The sequence below is a fragment of the Onychomys torridus genome, chromosome 20 (assembly GCF_903995425.1).
Source record: "Onychomys torridus chromosome 20, mOncTor1.1, whole genome shotgun sequence".
NCBI lineage: Eukaryota > Metazoa > Chordata > Mammalia > Rodentia > Cricetidae > Onychomys > Onychomys torridus.
This window is the reverse complement of record NC_050462.1, coordinates 35,542,060-35,564,066: the sequence shown is the minus strand read 5'-3', so window position 1 is coordinate 35,564,066 and position 22,007 is coordinate 35,542,060. Positions and strand designations below refer to the sequence as shown.

At 37.3% G+C, this 22,007-nt stretch overlaps 1 protein-coding gene across 11 annotated transcripts in view; it reads left to right on the top strand.

Moving 5' to 3' along the window:
* Nucleotides 1-18,616, top strand: part of Cnot2 (CCR4-NOT transcription complex subunit 2) — a 95,454-nt gene extending 76,838 nt beyond the window's left edge. For all 11 annotated transcript variants that reach the window (XM_036169540.1, XM_036169548.1, XM_036169541.1 and 8 more), the window contains 9 exons: nt 1,847-1,972; nt 3,690-3,814; nt 4,751-4,871; nt 4,966-5,122; nt 7,967-8,028; nt 8,115-8,164; nt 9,252-9,352; nt 10,667-10,811; nt 17,486-18,616. In XM_036169540.1, the coding sequence (XP_036025433.1) occupies nt 1,847-1,972; nt 3,690-3,814; nt 4,751-4,871; nt 4,966-5,122; nt 7,967-8,028; nt 8,115-8,164; nt 9,252-9,352; nt 10,667-10,811; nt 17,486-17,572 (974 nt within the window). In that variant the 3' untranslated portion in view covers nt 17,573-18,616. The remainder of the gene's footprint in view (nt 1-1,846; nt 1,973-3,689; nt 3,815-4,750; nt 4,872-4,965; nt 5,123-7,966; nt 8,029-8,114; nt 8,165-9,251; nt 9,353-10,666; nt 10,812-17,485) is intronic.
* Nucleotides 18,617-22,007: the final 3,391 nt, after the last annotated feature.

The window sequence follows — 22,007 nt, the reverse complement described above, 5'->3', positions numbered from 1 at the left end:
TCCTGGGAGGACTGCAGGTGAAGGGCAGGTGAGGTAGAACATGGAGCAGACACGAGAGGACACGACAGGAAACATTCATTTTCCGGAACTATAGGCTCTTGACTTCTGAGTGTTGAGGTGATTTGTTGAGCAGCAGAACTGGGTCAGCCAAGATTAAAACCAGTGAAAGAAATGGGAGAGTCTAAGCATTTAAATATTATAGTTTTCTGGGTGTCATTTTAAAATATATCAACTTTGTAGTTCTTACAACAAAGTTGTATATTTCTTTGCTTTTAAAGTGTACACTTTTTCATACTTACTATGTAAAATTATTGTGAAAGGCTACTCACATTTCAACTGAATGATGTTTTTATATGCTGCTATGAAGTTTGGGAATTTTTAAATTTGTAGGTTTTATACTGACTGGAAAATTTATTTTCAAGGCTTTCCCTAAGTGTACATTTGGGAAATTATAAATTGCTAGTTAAATTATATTCTCACCTAATACATGACAATTTTAAATTGGACAAGACTTAAGGACGTGTATTTAATGTTAATTTTTACTTGGAGAAAATTATAATTAATAATCATAATTTGTGAAGTATTACTTTATAAATTAAAACAGTAAAGATTTTCATTTCTTTTGCTTTACCATATTGTATTTTAAATAGAAAATTCATAAATGTTTTTTAAATAATTTCTATGAAATGGTTTTTCTTTACCCTTGTAGTTTTAAATTAATTATTGCCTTCCTTGGTGTGTTAATAAAATGTCTTTTTCTTTTTAAATCAATAAAGTTAACTTTAGGATAGATAATAGTTGAGATTCTTTTAATTGTAAAACTTTGAGAAAAATAAAAATTAATTGAAAAATGCCCCCAAAATTATACATGCTTATAAAATAAGGAGAAACATAGGTTAAAGAAAAATTGTAGGGTAAATTGTAGGTAGAAAATTAAGTGATTCAAAATTAGAATGCAAGGTTAAGAACACTAAAATTTGAGAGAAAACAATTAAAATAGGCAAAATAGGGAAATTAGGTTAAATGCTTATTTTTAATGGTAGCAGTCTAATTTAAAATGAATAAAATCTTTATTCAGTATATTTATTGAGCGCCTACTGTGTAACAGGTAATATAAACTGTAGGTTTTGGTCATTGCTGTATTTCCCACCTGCTCCTGAGACATAGGAGGAGTCCATTCTTGCATATAGCTAAAATACACATTCATGTGTACACATTTTTATCTCAGACTAGTAGTGTACAAAACAGAAGTCCTCAGGGGTTCTCTGTTTGTAAGAGATAATCTCATCATCCTACCTTATTGTTGAAGTGCAAAGTAATCCAGATACAGCCCCATCCATCCAATTTCAATGAAAAGAGCAGTTATATCTAAACAGTCTACTTCTTGTTCCCTAACAAGCTGTAATTTTTTTTTTCTTTCTTTCTTTTTTTCTTTTTCTTTTTTTTTTTTTTGAAGGGGGCTGGCGTTTCGAGACAGGGTTTCTCTGTGTAGCCCTGGCTGTCCTGGAACTCACTTTGTAAACCAGGTTGGCCTTGAACTCACAGAGATTCGCCTGCCTCTGCCTCCCGAGTGCTGGGATTAATGTTCAACCTCACTCTTTATTCTGTATCTGAAGTCTCTAGGATTGGGTATGTTAAGGTGCTGGCTGTATATTGCTTTCCTCACGTAGTAGGAAATTCCACGTCACAGAATCAGTCCACAGTACCTTACCACTGTTATATACTGGTTGTACCACTCTGCATTATTAGAAAGAAGACACGGTTGTTTCTAATTATATTTTGGTTTTTATAATCTCATTTTGAATGTTTATGGATTCAGTAATAAGTATCATTTCTTATTGTTTAGATGGCAGTGAAAATGTGACAGGATTGGACCTTTCAGATTTTCCAGCATTAGCAGACCGAAATAGAAGGGAAGGAAGTGGTAACCCAACCCCATTAATAAACCCTTTGGCTGGAAGAGCACCTTACGGTAATTAAGATTTTTAGTGATGCCCAAATGAAGGTTACAGTCATGTGTATAACACATGCATGTCTCTGTGTGTGGTCATATATGTTTATGTTATCAAATCAGGCTGGTGTTATTTTGTCTGAATTCATATTTGAAAACTTTTTCCCCATTTATATCCATGATAACAAAGTCCAATGGTAAAATTTTGTACTGAAACCTAGATTGCTATTCAGAAGTTATTTCTTCGGTTCTTCATGCTTTAATTTCCTAGAAGTGATTCTTTGTATAGTTTGGCTTTTGTTAGCTGACCTCACAGTTTTGAAGAGATGTCTCCCTCGTGATTGATAATGACAGTGCATTGAGGTGTTTCCTAGATTCACACTGTTGACACTGAGCCTGGATAATTCTTTTCAGAAAGCGAGTGGTGTGAGAGCATCTTGTTTATATAGAATATTTAGTACATTTCTAGCTTTAGCCTACCACATATCAGCACCGTTCATTGTGACTCACATTTCTAGAAATTAGCAATGTCCTCGTGAGAAGTTTGTCCCTTTTGATAACCAGTGCTTTTGATTTTGTATTTTTATAGGTTCTTGACCATCATTAGTACCCCTAATTATTCTCTTCTACAGTCTCTAGGAAGTTAAGGTGTTTGGCTAGTAGAGCTGCATACACTGTTAGGGGAACCATATGCAATAACAGGTCAGACATAAAGATTTGGACATAAAATAGTTTGTGATATCAAGGTAGCCCTACTGTTTCTATGACAGTATTGTTTCTTAGGGGCAGGGGAGACCTGTAGGAGACCAGTATCAAGTCAGTAATTAGATGAGTTAATTCATCAGTTATTTTTAAAATTGAGCTCCTATTTTCTCCATTATCAGTCAAGGATTTCGATTTCTGTACTTCCTGAACATGAATACAATGAATGTGTGGAGGAAAAACTTTATAGATCACATTTTAAAGTTTCCAAATCTGTTTTGCCAAAATAACAAAGTATGCCCTGCCCTGGAAGTTGAGTACCTAGATGCCTGGTTCTCAGTTCAGACGCTAATGTTTTTAACCTTTCCTCATAGGTCCTTTTTTTCATCCCTTTAAACATTCCCGTTGCTCTCCTTGGACCATCTCTAGTTTCTCCATTTCGTTCTTGAATTGTGGAGCCCCAAACTGGATTTTGTTCTCCAATGAGGGCCCGACTAATGACAAGTATAGTGGGAAGATTATTTCCCAGTTCTTGCATGTTTTACATCTGTAACATGGCGTCCAAGAAAATGAGAAATAAAGTGGAATTGTTTTATAATTGGTTGCAATTTGCTCACTCTGTAAGTCACTTTTAAGTAGAATACTGACATTTCAAAAAAAATTTTATTGTGTTCATTTTCATTTGTCAGCTAACATGTTTATGGCATGTAGTCAGATATTTAAAGCTAGCCTGTAAGCCAACATTTTGGATAATATTACCAATATCAAATCCTATTTTAAGCACCTATATAACATTAGATCAGAATTACAAGATAACTACTTATTTTCCTTGTATTGTTTTATATGTTGATTTTTTCATCAGTAAATCAAAATTTCATTCTTTATCATTATCCTGAGTGCTAATTTTGAATTATCATTTCACATGCTTTAAAGAAAACTTTGGTATATTATCATGAGCAAAGTTAACTTTTTATGTAACTTGTGTGACAGTATTATAGACCCAATTATCGTCTTCTGGATTGTTTTCGTTACGCAGTTGGAATGGTAACAAAACCTGCAAATGAGCAGCCCCAGGACTTCTCAATCCACAATGAAGACTTCCCAGCATTACCTGGTTCCAGCTACAAAGACCCAACGTCAAGTAATGACGACAGCAAATCTGTGAGTAGCTGAGAGTCGTGATGTGAGTGTGGTTCCTCCCTCTAGACTTGTCGACGTTAACAGTCACTAGATGGATAGTACTGTGGAACTGTTGATTTTGAACACTGTAATAATCTAACTTCTGAAGAATGTGGAAAGCTTTGTAACTAGAAGCCACCCTATTTTTTTCCTATTTCATATAGGTTTGCAAATTTCTGTTGAACTTGTCAGTTAATTTAGACTTTTATTGTAGTCCCTGTCAGCTGGATCCCATGAAGTTTGATAATATAGACTTCTAAGGAGCTGTGTTTTTCTTGAGTAAGTTTTCTCCCTGAAGACTCTTTATACACATTTTTACACCTGTGTTGATTCAGCCAACTCAGCTTCTTCCTGATTTAACAAGGGTGTTGATTTCTTCTACCATTCACTGCAAGTAGCTTTTTTTTATATGTGTGATGGGGTATTAATAAGCAAAATGGTAAAGAAAATTGTTGGGTAAGAATTGAAATCTGTGAATTTTAAAAGTTTATACATTCCTAGTTTATCTCAGAGGTTGTTTTGGTAACATTTTAAGTGCTGTAGTATATGTAGTTCCTCGTTTTTATAGATATATTGAAAGCGTTTGCTAAAGTGTGTGTCCCCAAAGCATAAAAACCCTGAGAAAGAAAAAGACTCTTTTTATGTTTCCCCACCCCCTGTGCTCTATGATCTGAGATTGCAAAAACAAAAACAAAAACACCTCATTGTCTCTAGATTTCCCATCTTTTAAGTATTCATGTGTAGGCACAATATTTATTTGGTTACCATGAGGCAGTTATGGGAACCTAATGTTTGAGTAGAAAACAGGTAATTTCTACCATTTTAAATATAATAGTGAATAATTAGCATGGTATTGATAAATTCAGACTTCTGTATTTAACACATGTTAATGTCACACTTTTTGTTTTTCCATGCTAGAATTTGAGTACATCAGGGAAGACGACTTCAGGTACAGACGGACCCAAATTCCCCGGAGATAAAAGTTCAACAACACAAAACAATAACCAGCAGAAAAAGGGGATCCAGGTGTTACCTGATGGTGGGACTCCATAAATATGTCAGAGACATTTTAAAGTACATTTTCGCTACTTCTCCTAATATAAAATAAAAATAACTGTGTTTGTCTTAACCAGGTCGGGTTACTAACATTCCTCAAGGGATGGTGACGGACCAATTTGGAATGATTGGGCTGTTGACATTCATCAGGGCAGCGGAGACAGACCCAGGAATGGTGCATCTCGCTTTAGGAAGTGACTTAACAACATTAGGCCTCAATCTGAACTCTCCTGAGTAAGTGTGTACCTAAACTTCACATTTGTACATAAACTTCCAGCACTTATTAGATTGTCATATCATTACATCTGGTTTTCTGAAGACAGAGTAACCCAGGCAGGGCTTGAAGATGCTCTAATATATCCTTTGCCACCCTGGACAGCCTTCGGCTTGTACTTCATCTCACTGTCACATGCTGCTGTCTGCTCCCACTCGCTCTTGCCTCCTGTACTCTTGGGGTCATTCCGTCTGTTATTAGCCCATAGACCCCTGTCACTGAGAAATACTACTCTACAGGGATCTATGCCCAAGGAATTTGGATCCCTCCCCAAACCACATCTTCTTTATCCATCCATTGATCTTGTCATCATTAGGAACTATACGACAAGTGCGCTTTACCCTGCCTTCTAACCATCATCATTTCCCTTTTCTTCCTTGTGCTGTGACTTTTATAATCATTCTCTTTCCTCCTTATTCTCTTCCACTTCCTTTTCACCATTAAATTGTATGGTCTTACTTGCTGATTTGTGTGTCTCTTGACTGTTTGACGCTTTTCTGACTTCCCATCGTACTTGTATCTTAAAAGTCTGTCGTCGTCGTTATTTCTGCTTGTTTCATTCTTGGTCTGTCTACTTGATGGACCGTGGAAAAGCATACAGTTTCCTCATCTGGTCTTGCCTCACGTTCATGCTCAGGAATTTAAGGCACACTCATATCTCATCTGCATAGTCCATTCAGAACTTTGTGGTTTTGTTTGTGCTGGGTTTGCTGCTGTTATCCTGTGTGACTATTTTGTGCTTCATTAAGCCATCAGTACCTTTTCCTCCTGTCCTTAACTCTCCAATAATGACCTGGCTTTCATTTCAACTGCACAAAGAAAGGTGGAAGCAAACAGAAGAGGGCGTGCACCGTCCCTGCCACCATCAAATGACTTGCCACCGATCTGACCTTGACACACCTGTGCCCGAGTATCCGGTGCCTGCTTCCTCCTTAAAACTTTCTGAAAACCTGTGAGTGTGAATCTTAGCTTTTTCTCCTCTCCCTGGTGCTAGCTTCCAAACTAGTGTTACACACATGTAAGGCGAGCACTCTACCCCGAACTACATCCTCAGCCCCTGGTCTTTTGAAACAGGTCTTGTTAGTGTAACCCAAGGTGGCTTTTTAACTGCCCTGCTGCTTCTGCCTAAGTGATATTGCAGGCATGTGTGTTTCTGACCAGCTCAGACTTTTTCCTCCAGCTCACAACACTTGTGTTCTGGCATCTCTAGTCACATGAAGAGAGACTTGTTTCTCCATTAGTATCCAATACTTTCTTTTAATTCAACCTTCTGAGTTACTGCCACATTTTTAAATCATTTTTTAAAGCAAAACATCTCAAATGAGCCATCTTAATTTTTCTAGTTTGTCTTCTCACATCCTGTGAGACCCATTTTAGTTAGGATTCTGTTCCCTCCACTCCACTGTGCAACAAGGTTACCAAATGCTCTCCCTGTTACTAAGTTAGGGAACCACGATATGTTCTTTCTCTTGAAGATGTCATCATCATCTGATCACCTTGGCTCATCTTTCTCAGTTTTCCTTGCTGATACCTCCTGTCCTGGACTGTTGGAGGATCAGTCCTCTCTTTGTATTCCCTTGATGATCTTGTCAGTCTTGTGCTTTGAAGGACCATGTTAGACTTCTCTCCTGACGCTGAGGTTCAGATACCATTACCAGTTAAGTCCCTCTTAGTGAGCTGGTGCCAGTCTGCTCTCTCTGTGCCTTTCAGTCTCGGTTAATACTCGCAGAAACTTGACATCATCCTTCCTTCTCTCCTTCCTTCTCCCTTAGCTGTAGTCTTCTCCAAAAGACAGAGTCCAGTCACATTTTCACTGAATTGCTTCCTCTCTGCTTGGTTACCTGAATAGTCTGCTGCCAGATCCAGGCATGGAGTCTTGGTTTCCCTTTCTGTGAAGCTTTATGTGGCACTCAAGAGTACTCTTCATAGTAGGCTGTCCATGTTCAATTCCAAGTACAGGTCGACTGTTCCATCGCAAATAAGAATTCCTTGTAGAGCGGCCCTCTGATGCCCACGCTGTCCTCGCTTCCTCCTAACTATTGTTCTTTGTGGTTTCCCTGGCCTTCTTAGTCTACCTCTCATGTCAAGATGTCTCTTCTTAGTTCTTCTAGTATTTTCCTTGACTAGCAGTGTTTTACCTGATAATTATCTGTGAGTATCCCTTTCATATCCTTGAATATTTGTTTAAATCTAAATTTGTCAAATCTGACTTAAACTGACCACCTCAGTTAATTATACAACCAGTTCCCCACTATCAGGCCCTCCCTGAACAAATTATTGTTTATCTGTTCTGCTAATTGCTGCCAGCATCCAATCCACTATATACTTAAACAGAAAGTAAGTTTTACGGTATCAGCAGTCTTTGTTTTGTTTGCTTACTGTATTCAGAGAACCTAGAAAAGTTCCAGGTCTACGTAATAGACACTCTCATAAATATTGAGTGAGGATGAAATCTTGCTCCTCATGGTTACAGATTTGGGTGAGGTGAACATGGAAGGTAGTTTGATTGGAGAGCAGTGTAGAAATGAGCTGAAAGCATTGTTAATTATAGCTGATGGGAAGTAGAACATTCACGTATGCTTTCCTTTGTTTGCCTTGTGTTCTGCTGGAAGGAAGCAGTCCTGTTGGGTTTTTTTTTTTGTTTTTTTTTTTGCTAGAAAATTGAGTAAACTCAAGAAAGGGAACCAGGAACGATGCTCATTTTTTATTTGAAGTCTGGTTTTTCTTGTTTTCCCAAAATTAAGTTAGAAATAAATTTTACTACTTTGTTCTTTAAAGTGGCTTCTTTTTTACCTCTTGTTCAGAAATCTCTACCCCAAATTTGCATCACCCTGGGCATCTTCACCTTGTCGACCTCAGGACATAGGTAGGAGAAGCTATTTGTGTTTAGAATCTTTTAAAAAATTGTTTTCTAAGAATCAGTTAATAAGATTTTTTTTTTTTTAAATGCAGACTTCCATGTTCCATCCGAATATTTAACGAACATTCACATTAGGGATAAGGTGAGTGTAGCATCCATACTATTCTTAGTGTGTGTGGATTTTATCTACTTTCTTGGTACCGTTTTCAGTTCAGACGGCATGATGCTCTAGTAGCAATCTTTGGAATATGCTTTTGTATTCTGATTCAGTTATGTGCAACAATTTTATTTTTATTTTTGTTAATATTAATTTTTTAAAAAACAAATGTTAGGGCTGATATTTCCTGTAATTACTCATTGTAACCATAGAAACCATGGTTGATGACAATGAACTGACTTAGAAAGTTTGGTCATTAGTCTTCTGACAGTTTCATTTTATGCCCTTACCCTTAAGAACGCTTTTACTTCTTTACAAACTTATCCAGACAAGCATTTATAATGGGACAACCCACAAACCCTTTTGAAGTTGGCCTCAACACATCGTCTGTGCCACACCAGTGCTGTCGACTTGGGCCTAAGTGGGCCAGAGTCTTTCCTTAGCGCAGTTTGAGAAACGCTGGAGAATATCCTGCCTCCACACTACCACTTGACTAGGGGCCATAATGGGAAGAGAACCTGCACTGGGATTATGCAGAGAAGCCAGGACTAGGGGGATACTTCGTTTAGGGGTGTTTGATGTTAATGTGAGAATTTGAGCTTGTGGTATTTATATGTAGTTGATAGTTTTGTAGACTGTTTTCTACCTTGTGTAGAGAAATGTAGAGAAGTTATTTTTTAGGCATCCATTTAAACAAAATAGAGTGCTGTCTCTATGATTTTTATACTTACCATCTGTGATGTGCTGGAAATCTCAGAATGATTTGTGAATCACTGTGCGTATAGATTCAGCTAGCACTTAGAAACCTGTACAGCTGGCACTCCACGGGATACTCACATATACTCCCATTCTCTGAATTTGGGATTGGGGTCAAAAGTTAACCTTACTCATTTTGATGAAGAAATGCTTGAAAACTCCTAACTCCCTGACTGTATAATTATGAAATGACAGTTGTCTGCACTAAGGGAGAAGTTCTGTTTATCCTTCCAGTTTTCATTTTAGTAGCAGCAACTGTGTTTTGAAGATTTTATATTTGTTTTACAATTCAGAACTATCTATTTGTCTTCTATAGCTGGCTGCAATCAAGCTTGGCCGATACGGAGAAGACCTCCTCTTCTATCTCTATTACATGAATGGAGGAGATGTGTTACAACTCTTAGCTGCAGTAGAGCTGTATGTTCAGAATATCTTATCCGTTTCTCTCCTAGCATATCTTGGATGAAGTTTTGTTAAAATGATGATGGTTATAGTTTTTTGTTTTTATTGACAATTCTCCTTCCCACAAAATTTAAGTTGTTGACAGGGGTGTTGTTCAGTGGTGAAATGCTTGCCTAGCATCTCCAGACTTTAGTCATGCCCTGGGTCATCAGAACAACAACAAAAGTATAAAGGAAAGAATTCGAATTATTTTTATACTTAGTAAAATGAGTTTTGTTTATGTTGAAAGCATATTAAGCTGTGTAACCACCATCACATGAAAAGAATTTTAAACTTAATGCTAACTATATTAAGTGACACACTTGGTGAATTGAATTTTTGAATGTGTGAGTTTTGGTTGTGGTTCTTGTAGAACCTCAGATGTTTTTATATGATGAATAGACACAGAATCTCATTATTTAATATATGTCAGTTGATTATTATATAGTCAAGACCCTGCATATTTGTGCCTTTATGTCGATGGTTTTAAATTTTTTCAATTGAGAAAATTTACTTTTTGCTTTTTACCCCCATTTCCCTTTCATTTTTTGTGAAATGAGGATTAACATCTATTCCTTTTAATCTAGTCATAAATAAATAAATGTATGAAATCACTCATCCATCTGTAATTGGCTTTTGTGTCATGTCATTTATGTCTGTGAACTACCAAACTGTAGGAAAGCATGTGCTTACATGGAGGTCTATCATTGTGGGACATCTGTTCCTCTGGATGTTGCTACCCCAGGTTATAAGTGCCATAGATCATCTGCCTGGGTTCTGATGATATCCTCTTAGAGATTTTGATGGCTTATGATTTGAATTTAAAAATTAAACTTTACAAAATATGTATTCTGTTGTCATCATAACTGTAAAATTATTTAAGTAGTCAATTCAAATGGCTTTTTACTTAATACTTACCTAGTAAGACAGATCACTGGATTGTTTTAATATGCTTCGGTATCAGTTTCTATCATTTGTTCAATATATTTTATCTTTCTTTGGTCTGCCCAAGTTTTATTATGTCACTCATATAACTTAAAATTATTTTATCTACATGAAGTTTATTCTACTTAATAAAAGCATGTGTACTAAGGAATGTGCTTTTGGAACAAAAGAAATTATCTTACTATATTTGAATAAGGCTGTATTTAATAGCAGAGCCAGGTAAAGAAGCTTCCATATTGTACATATTTTATATATAATTTTTCTGAGAAAATGTTTACCGTATGTATAAAATGTTTAACGTGGGACACAGGAAAATTAACTGTCTTTCTTTCTTAAAAATTGAAGTTTTAACCGTGATTGGAGATACCACAAAGAGGAACGAGTGTGGATTACCAGAGCACCAGGCATGGAGCCCACAATGAAAACCAACACCTACGAGAGGGGGACATACTACTTCTTCGACTGTCTTAACTGGAGGAAAGTAGCTAAGGTATGTTTCTTCTACATGCAGATGTTAAAAAAATGGCCTTTGCTTATTAATATTTAACAATATGTCTGTTCCAGTAATGTGTCAGATCTTTGCCAAGCCTCTTAGAAGTGTCCAAAGCCAGCTCACTTCACTAATTGGAAATTTATTAAAATTGGTAAGAAATTTTTGTAATTTGGAGTAAGACTTGTTAACATTTGAAATATTTTTATGACTGCCAAATTATTAAAGGTACTCTTACAATCCCAGACACATATTTTCATATTATTGTTACTTTATGCAGAGTGAGACATTTTATCTAAAAGCATTTTGTTAAAGGTTTCATGGAAGGTGGCTGAGTATTTGCAGATCATCAAATGCAGGAGAATTGCAGGCGCTCACCATTCATTGTCCTATGAGTGAACATTGAGGCGGGTAGTGGGCTGCATGGAAAAGTTAATTATTTTGTTCTATTTTGGTTTTGTAACTTTGTTTTACAAAATCACCTTGTCAAAGAAAATTTCCGTCTCTGCACTGTGTGCATTTCTGTCAATAGATGTGGTACATGGGTGTGTAGTCGCTGTTTCTTCACGGTCAGCTTGATGGTAAATAGAAGCAATTCGGTTTCCGAGAACTCCAGCTCCACTTGTGAATATACTTTCCATCAGTGAGTCCTAGTTCTACAAAAGCGTGAGGTAGTCTTTCATTGAAAGGTAAACAGAAGAAAAGTGTTCTGACAAATCACTTCTTCGGGCAGTAGTTTAGTTGTTGCTTTGGGGTGATTTTCTTTTTTTTTTTTCAGTGTACTAAATTGATAGAATGTTTTGCATTTTAAGATAGTATGACATGTTATCAGATATAAGCCATAGAAAAGTTTGGCCTTCTATAAGTTCTTTTAAAACTTAAAGAAATTTAAAAAGATAATTCCAGTAGAAAATCCAGAGAAGGTTAAAAATTATTTTGCTTTTTTTTGGGGGGGGGTGGTATTTGTTTTTCAGTTTCTCTGTGGTAAATGGGATTAGAGCTTGGTCCTTAGATTGTCAGTCATTTCGCAGCTACAATTCACGGAAATGTTTGGGTTCAGAGACTATATTCTTTACCATTTATTTAAATGGAAGCAAATTAAAGTGTTTTTTGTTTTTGTTTTATTTTGTTTATTTTTGGTTTTCTAAGACAGGATTTCTCTGTCCTGGATCTCGCTCTGTAGACCATGCTGGCCTCGAACTTACAGAGATCCACCTGGCTTTGGGATTAAAGGCGTGTGGCCACTGCCACCTCGCTAAAGTATATATGAAAATAGGTTTTCTTTGCTCTTTAAAGAGTATAACCGAAACAGAAGTTCTGTGTCTGCTTTGGCCTTGTACAGGTTTCCTTTCTATGGCTCTGTCCTTTTTTTCAAAATGAGTATCATGAAGATTGAATGAAATTATGTATACACACATCCATACCCTGAATACAAGGTTTGCTTTCGGCACATGTTGGATGTATTGTTAGTAGTTCATTCATTGTTGGAGGTTACTGCTCTTCTTCCAAACAGGAAAATTTGCAATTGATTGCCTTGGTTAAAATCTCACTTGTCTGAGAATTTACCTGGGGACTGGTTAAACAAACTACAGAGCCAGGCCTCCTGCTGTGTGTGATCTAGTCAAATCTGCGGGTGGGGTCTAAGAGTTAGTACTTCTAGCAAGCTCCCAGGTTATTCTGGAGAGGATGCTGTATCTGGTCCAAGGTCGTACTTGTAAATGAGATGATACTATAGGGAGACAAGGTCTTCGGAGGAGAACTGAAGCTTTCTACATTCATCTTGAAGCTTTATGCTCAGTAATTTGAATTCTAAATCCATATGCAGAAAGGAATGCACTTAACAACACATAGCTATATAATTATAGCTAAAAATTTAGTTAGGTTATGTGTTAGGAAATCAACTTAAGTGAAAAAAAATACTTTTGAGAGTTCTCTTCCCTCTATAATGAGGGATATTCAGCAACACTAATATTAGAGCTTTTTACTTTCCTCGGAAACAATTCCCAGTTCAGGTCAATGTTATTTTAAGGAAATGTTTCCTATATTAAATATAAGGCTATATATGACATATGCTTGTTAAGTAATTTTGCTAAATTTTCCCTGTCTCCTAATACAGTTGAACAACTGTCTTCAGTTGTTCAAATAACTTCTTTATTTGGTGAAGTAGGAAAATAAAACCTGAGAAGTAGCATCTAAGTTATTCCCTAAGAGATCTCTCTGAATAATATGCTAGCTGCTTGCATTGATACTTTTCAAAATTCTTCTATACTGATGGGAAACAGAATTGTTGGTTTCTACCAGGTATTAATGAGCAGTTCATGAATTGGTTATAGAGGAATATAATCTTGACAATGACTATTTACAGATGTGCTAGAACTTTCCTTAAAATTGCTTGGTATTAAGACATTTTAGTTGTTCTTATTAAGATAATTCATAAAACTAGATATTCATAAATGTGACACTGTCATCAGCTGCATGGTTTGCAAAGTGATGGAGTTTGCTGAATAGTGAAGTAAATATCAAGTAACTTCATCTTGTTTGTGAGAATATACTATGAATAGTGTGATAGTGATGTGGTGCTGTCTTTGTAAGAACTGAACAAGTGGAGACTGTACATTCACAGTGTATTCTGGGGGCCTTCTCAGGCAGTTAACATTGTCAGAGAAGTGTAATATAAGAGCAGTTGCTTCATCATTTATTCAGTTTTAGGGTCCAATCCAGTATTTATTTTCAGATTTTCAATTGACAATGTAACTGGGCAGGATGTTGCTTGACTATAATACCAGCACTGTTCGAAGACAGGCAGATCTCTAAGTTCTAGGTTACTCAGGGATACATATTAAGCCCCTGTCTCCAAAAAATAGCAATAATAATAATAATAATGTACATAAAATTTTGATGTTTTATTTGCTCATTCTTTCTTTTGAGGTGATCCTAAATAATTAGCAAGACATGGGGTCCTGTGTAAATTTGCGAGAGCGCTCATTCATCACTTAACTAAAAAAATTGCAATAACATTGCATATATAATTTACTAAGTAAAAATTTTAGATCATTTCTTTCCCTGTTTATTTTTAGGTGATGAAGCCTTCCTTATTTTCTATAGCTTTCTCAAAGACTTCAAATTGCAGGCTTCTTACTGCTTAACTTCATAGATACTGCAGGATTTCTGGTGCATAAGATATTTTATGCTTATTATAGATGATTATTTTCATTTTTACTATGCATTTATTCACAAATTATTTCTAGTAACCATCTTTAACATACTTTGTTGCTTCCTAAATTTAAGTATGAGCTTACTATACTTAGGAGAAAACTGGTACTTTCTGAAATTGAACCATTACTCTTGTAAATGCTTGTTTGGCGTCCAGTTTGTAAATTCAATTTTACTTAAGTAATTTTGTGAGAAAAACGATTTCTAATTTTGTTCATAAGAAAACTGCGCCATGAAGTAAAAAGTTGCTTTCCACATATCTAGAATTCTTTTTTGGCTTTTGAAAATCATTTTCTTATAACAATACTTTCCATTAAAACAAATCTAACTTTTTGATCTTTTAATACATAATGTTGAAGTATTACTTGAAAAATTGAGTAGTCTGTTTCTAAAGTGCATAGAAATGTCTTAGTCACTGTTCTGTCGCTGTGAAGAGACACCATGACCAGGCAACTCTTACAGAAGAAAGCATTGAATTGGGGGGGCTTCCTTAATGGTTTCAGTGGCTTAGTCTGTTATCATCATGGCAGGGAGCATGTTGGCTCACAAGCAGATGTGGTGCTGGAGAAGTAGCTGAGAATCCCATATCCTGATCTGCAGGAAGAGGGAGAGGGTAGGCATGGGCCTTTGAGACCTCAGTGGCACACTCCCTCCAATAAAGCCACACCTCCTAATCCTTGTAACCCTACCAGACAGTTCTGTTCCTTGGTGACTGACACTCAGTTCTATGAGCCTGTGGGTTGTTCTCACTCAACCCACCCCAGAAGGCTTGTGTCTTCCTTCATAAGCTGCTAGTTAGGCTTTTGCCAAGGGCCCACACTGTTCCAAGCATTAGCTGCGGTAGACAAAGCAGGTTCTCTACATCTGTTCAAGAGGGTATGCGTGGTATGTGTGCACGTGTGTAGCTGTGAAACACTGACCTGTAAAAGAGACGCTGTAGATAATAAGTTAGATGTGGTTAGGGAGCAAAATTGGGAAGAGTAACTGCATGGGAGACAGAAGATGAGCGATGGAAGACAAGGCTTGACCCACCTAATCTCTGGACAGCTCTTTAATATTTTTAAATGTTAAAGTTCTTATGCTCCCTAGGTTCAGACTGGAATACTTAATATTGATGAGGTTACTACTCTATTTAAGGACTAATAAAGCAGTTTATCTTGCCAGGGTAGGTAAATGTAACTCAGAGCTTGTCATTTGTCAAAATTGCAGGTAAGCTTTTTATACTAAATCTATTTTTATAGACCAAGATGCATTTTCATTTTAAAGAATGGTTTGACTGGGAAACTTTGGCTAATGTGAATGTGGATACTCAGCTTCAGCCATGGGTGGGGCTTGGACAGGGGCAGCTCTGCCGTTTGTCAGAGAGCTTAAGGATGCCCACTAGTGGGCAAGTGGCTCTGTGCCTTTCTTAGTCCTGTGATGAAGTCACTCGGTGTACTTCTTTATAAATGTCTGGGAAGGCACTTAATGTTTTCAAAGTTATTTTGGGGGTATAATGAAATAAATTTGCTTTGAATCTTAGATTAAAAGTATTAAAAAATATAAACACACAAAACCCTCAGATGTTGCACTAGGAAAAACAGACCCTGCCAAGTATGGATTCTAGTGTTTAGTATAGTAAAATACCTACTTACCCAAGATACACAAAGATTAGAAAAACATTAGCTTTGTCTTTAGTTTTGGTTCATATTAGGCTGTCAAGTTATATGTCTGTTAATATGGTGTCTCCAATTTTGAACATTTCATGTGCTGTCTAAAAGCTTGGTCACTATGGCCTAAGGTTTCATTTTAACTAAATAATGAAAATTGTCACTTAATTTAACAGTGGAACCATCCACTATGGAGCCAGCTTGAAACTAGACGCGGTGAATAACGATATGCTAACCCACGGTTGCTAATGTTTAGTCTTCAGCAGTGAATGTGTGCTGAGGCTTGAGTGAGATTTTACCATAACTTGTGCCGGTTAGACTCAAGCTATAGAATTAGTAATTTCAGAGCATCTCCCTTTTTTGTGGTCACAGAGGTATTTGGATTTGTTTTCTTAAGTATACAGTTATATTTGCATCTCTGGAGCTGGTCATAAAAACTTAGCATTCTTAAATCTTAAAACTTTGAAGCCAGGTGGTAGCACAGGCCTGTCACCCCAGTATTTGGGAAGCTGGCATGGGTGGGACTGTGAGTTTGAAGCCTGCTTGGGCTGTGTAGGGAGTTTCAAAAGCCAGCCTGAACTGCCTAGCAAGGCCTTGTCTGAGAGAGGGAGGGAGGGAGGGAGGGAAGGAGAGAGAGAGAGAGAGGGGTGGGGGAGGAGGAGAAGGAGAAGAAAGGGAGGGAGGGATGAAAGAAAGAAAGGAAGGAAGGAAGAAAGGAAGAAAGAAGGAAGGAAGGAAGGAAGAAAGAAAGAAAGAGGGGCAGCTCTAGGGTGTAGATACTTGCTGCAACAAAGCCAGAGGACCTGAGTTGACCACCATGGTGGAAGCAGAAAACCAACTTCTGCACATTGTCCTCTATGTGCACCGTGTGTGTGTTTGTCCCCTTATGTGCAAATATATCTAAAAATTATAAAAAAAATACATTTGGACAGTTTGATTAAAATCAGTAATCCAGTTAGCTTTCCAATAGTCATACACTAAAACTACTATCTAGTTCTAAATGGCTGTTAAGTTCTCTTATGTCATTTATGAAATGGGAGTTCTAGAGATGTGTGTTTTTTTCAGCTCATTGTTTTCCTGAGATTTTAATGAGGTTAAAGAAGAACTTTGCTTAAAAAAATTTGTCATCAAGGTAAATTGGAAAGTGTCTCATTTTAAACATGAACAACATGTCAAGGTTTTTGTTGTTGTTTTGTTTTGTTGTACTTCATTGAAATAGGCTTTGTTTAAACATCCTATAATTCTCAGTCTTTTGCATTAGAGCTATAATAATGTCCACTTTTATTTGCACAGAATTTTTATGAATCCACATTCCTGAGTTACAGATTTTCTATTCAGCAAGTCTGTAGTCTGTACTTAGGAGATAGTAGGCAGAGGACACTACTCTTGTTCAGACCCTTTGACTTCAAAGGGTAAAGAGCTAGTGTGGCTGTCCTCCGTGGTCACTCTCATGTAGACGTATTTTCATGGTTCTTGTAGAAAATATAGTTTGATTCCCCCCCAAAAAGTTAAGAGAGCGTCACTTAGACTAGTGACATGGTTCAACAAGTAAAGGTCCTTACCGAGGAGACTGATGGCCTGCCCAGTGCATCCCGGACCCACCTGCCCTCTGGCCTTCACATGGGCTCTCTCTATCTGTCTCTGTCTCTGTCTCTCTCTCTGTCTCTCTCTCTCTCTCTCTCTCTCTCTCTCTCTCTCTCTCACACACACACACACACACACACACACACACACACACACACACACTAATGTTTTTAAAGAGAGAGGGCTATGGAATCATTTAAATTCTCAATTTTGGATGTTCTTTTACAGGAGTTCCATCTGGAGTATGATAAATTAGAAGAACGGCCTCACCTGCCATCCACCTTCAACTACAACCCTGCTCAGCAAGCCTTCTAAAAGACTTCCCTTTTCCTGGGGTATGGCTGTCTCAGCACAGTACGCGACAGATCCGCAGAATTGATGTGGCTCAGGCACCCTGGTTTTAATTCCTTGAGGATCTGGCAATTGGCTTACGTAAAGGGTCACCATTTGAGGTCCTGCCTTACCAATTATGTGCTGCCCAACAACTAAATTTGTCATTTGTTTTCTCTAGTTTGAGCAGGGTCTGAATTTTTTCGTTTATTTTCTTTTTGCCAGCAGACAGACTTGGGTCTATAAAGACAAGCAAGTACACTGACAGAAGTTACCATTTAGTTTCTTAAATGTAAAAAGAAAACCCACAAAAGACTCAACACAATTAGACCACAAAATTTGCATTGTTCATTGTAGCACTATTGGTAATAAAATAACAAATGTTTGTGCATTTTTATGTGAAGATCCTTCTCGTATTTCATTTGGAAAGATGAGCAAGGTCTGCTTCTTTCATTTTACTTCCCCTTCTGTTTCTGAAAGGCAGTTTCGCCAGGCTTAATGCAAGAATATGACTGTAGAAGAAAGAGATTGCCACAGTCTCTGGATGGTTTCCAGGGCTGTGTTGTTACTGAGCTTCATCTTTCCAGAATGAGCAAAACACTGTCCAGTCTTTGTTACGATTTTGTAATAAATGTGTACATTTTTTTTAAATTTTGGACATCACATGAATAAAGGTATGTATGTACGAATGTGTATATATTATATATATGACATCTATTTTGGAAAATGTTTGCCCTGCTGTACCTCATTTTTAGGAGGTGTGCATGGATGCAATATATGAAAATGGGACATTCTGGAACTGCTGGTCAGGGGACTTTGTCGCCCTGTGCACTAAAGGGCCAGATTTTCAGCAGCCAAGGACATCCATACCCAAGTGAATGTGATGGGACTTCAAGACGTGAACTGAGACAATTCACTCTGGCTGTTTGAACAGCAGCGTTTCATAGGAAGAGAAAAAAGATCAATCTTGTATTTTCTGACCACATAAAGGCTTCTTCTCTTTGTAATAAAGTAGAAAAGCTCTCCTCACTGCAGTGTTGACTTTGATTTGAAATTGTCAGCTTTCTTCTTCAGGATGAAAAACACAGATAAAAACCTGAAGTTTACAAATACACTGAACGGTGTGACTAAATTTAAACTGTCTTCTTTTCAGCTGTCAACAAATAGGTAAATGGATCCAGGTGGGCCCTTGGACTTGGTTAAAAAAAAAATGCACCCTCGGCATTGACCATAGGAGGGAATTTGACTGGGTTCCAGCAACGTTACAAGTAAACGTCCCGACCAAAAAAGTTTGTTCTCTGAGAAATTGATGAGGGATCTCGTGGTACAACTTTGAGACTTACTTTTCTCTATGAAATTTACCTTCAGCTCGCTGGCCTGGATAGTTCACATTTGCAGGTTACTGAACCCTTTTTTTTTTTTTCTTTTTCCTGATATCCAAATGAAAGTGCTGTTTTAAAGTCCCTGAAGGCTGGTGCTGCCAGTAGAACTAGAGAGTGGGAAGGTGGCTATGGGATTCAGTTTCTTAGATTTATTCTTAGCCTACTTTTCTATATGAATGAAAGCTTATTGGCATCGCCCGAAACGTGTTTGGAAAGTAAATGTTTATGAAAATGCTGTTCATATATCAGAAATGTGCAAGAACATAAAATAAACCTCTCTCTAAGTATTTTCAGATAGCCAAAACAATAAAAATAAGAGGGTTTTTAAAGATATTGCTGAGTTGGACCAGAGTACCACCTCAGTAAGATGACACTTGATAATTACAGCTTTACCTAACAGACACCGCACTGTGGATATGGACTCAGATTCAGACCCTTAATATCTACTGCTTTCGAGCTAGGAAGAATTCATCTTTTCATAATAATTGATTTTATTATAAATTGGCAGCTGGCGGACAAGAAGACAGTGGAAAGAGATCTTCAGTGGCTAAAGTGTCAGCCAAAGCATGATTGTGGGACTGATTAACAAATCAGATAGGTCACATCAAGGGTTTGGAGAGATGACTGACAGGTTATCTTCCAAAGGACCTGGGTTCAAATCCCAGTACTCAAACCCCACTTCCAGAGCATGTGTGCAGACAAAATCTCAATGTACATTTAAAAAAAACAAAAAACAAAAAACAAAACAAACAAAAAAAACGATGTCAAGTTTGTTTTGTTGAATCTAATTATTAAGAGCCATAGGCAAGAATTTTAAGCAGACACCAGTTTTTTTGAGTTCCTTTTATCTAGAATCATCAAAATTACGGAAAGTTGCCTGTTAAACAGTTTTGTTTTGTTTTGTTAACTTGGTGGTGTCAGATGTCAACTTGACTTCAAATGCAAGTTAAAAAATGTGAAAGTCTATGCCACATACAAAGAAGATGACCTAAGCTGTGCATTTCCTATTTTTCCCTTGGGTATAGCTGTTCCTCTCCCCTGTGTAGCTGTGGAGTTTATTCCCCCTGCTGTAGCAGAGGGGTACACTCTGGCACTCAAGACCTGTACTTGATGTGCACTATAACGAACATGATAAAACTGTTTCTGGAGTTTCTTAACACTTTCCTTTCAGAATAATCTTCCTTAGCTGAAAGTTTAAATTCTTACACTACCAACGAAAGCCAACCATTTACCCACAGGTACTTGACCAGTCCTTGTTGATGAATTGATATATTTTATCATTTCAGTTTGGAAATAAAATGTACCAAGTAAATTATCTGGCCTTTGAAATAATTACTGTTTGCTGTAACCTCATGTAACTTTTATGGAAATCTTAAGCATTTTCACTTAGCTTTCAAACCTCAGGGTTTTTCCCCTCCTGTGAACCATCAAGTTGATACCCTTAAATCCTTTCATTCACAAACATAGATCTTCCAATATATTGTGCCAGTTGCCTATAAAACATGAGGTATCTGAGCGTGGCCTTGAAGGACTCATTTCACTAAGATTTGCATTTAGTGTCTGTTTTGCACAAAGTTGCTGAAAACGTACACGTCTGGAAACAAGGAATGTCTAAGTGTTCTCAACTATAGTTCATAAAGACAAAAATATCTACTAACTAGATAATCTTTAGGGTCTGGGGGCTATATAGCTCATTGATAAAGTGCTTGCCCTGCCATATGTGAGTCTATAAGTTAAAATTCCTGACATCATACACACCAAAAAGCTTTAAAAAAAAAAGGGTAATGTAGAGACTAAGATAAGACATTGAGATCTCTTTACTTTCAAAAAGTTAGACTTTAATGGCATGTCACCAGGCTCCTCTTGCCAGTGCCATTAAACAGTGACTTGGATCATACCACAAACAGATTTGGGAGATGAAGCACATGAATCCATTGGAAGACAAGCCAGTAGTTTTTAAGTGTTGAGTCAAATCAAGTGGTATGCATTACATCAGAATCATTAGCTTGCAGTTTGGATGGTAAAATTAAAAAAAAAAAAAAAAAAAAGATTGGCTATAGCATGGCTTAAGAGCAGTTTATATGTAGACCATTATAAACGATGAATCTATTTCTATTGCCAAAAATGTTAATGTATTGTTCAGGTACAGTAAAAAGTAAGTTGTGCTCGGCACGGTAAGAATCACAGTCGCTGAAAGTCATTATACACCTGAAATGCTAAGCCCAATTTAAATGGTCTTCTGGATGCTGCATGCCCCCTCCCTTCTGGCTATCAAAATAGCATCACTGGGTTGGGGATTTAACTCAGTGGTAGAGTGCTCGATTAGCAAGCGCAAGGCCCTGGGTTCGAACCTCAGCTTCAAAAAAAAAAAAAAAAAAATAGCATCATGGGATAGGTTTTTGTGTCTTCCATTTTACAGAAGTCTTCAGATGTCATTGCAATGGGCAGTAGGGGCACAACATTAGAGAAAAGGCTTTACAAACATCATTTCCCCTTCAAGTATCAAATTCTAGGGCTGTTAGTGAGCAGTGATTTCGTGTGTGTGGCAAAAGAGCTGAACATGGGCCAATGAAGTCAAGGTACCAGTGTGATACTAAGGAGCCAGAGTAGCTGCATTGTGTTCTGTGGATGTTGGTTCTGAGTATGGGGCCTTGAGCTTGAGATGGCTTGCTTTTTAAGGCATTGCTTTTGGCTTCCTGAAACACTGGAGGAGGGGCTGGTAGGAGGGACCATGCATACAGTAAAGAAGTGGACTGAGTGTTGATTTTCTGTGGCTAACTGAAAAGTGTGGCGAGGAGTTGGGATAACTAGTGTATTTCTGAAAATCTGCCAAAAATCATTGTCAAATCCAAAGTCTCAGATAAAGACAGCCAATTACAAAGTGCATCCCATTCTCCAAGAACGTTACAAACGTACAGAAAGGCTGTATTTTAGGGTTCAAACACAGGGCCTTGACTAAAAGCTGGAGAACAGGGGAGTTGTGGCACTCTCTTCAAATACAGGAGCTTCAGAAGAAGTTTAAGTATAGGACTCAAGGA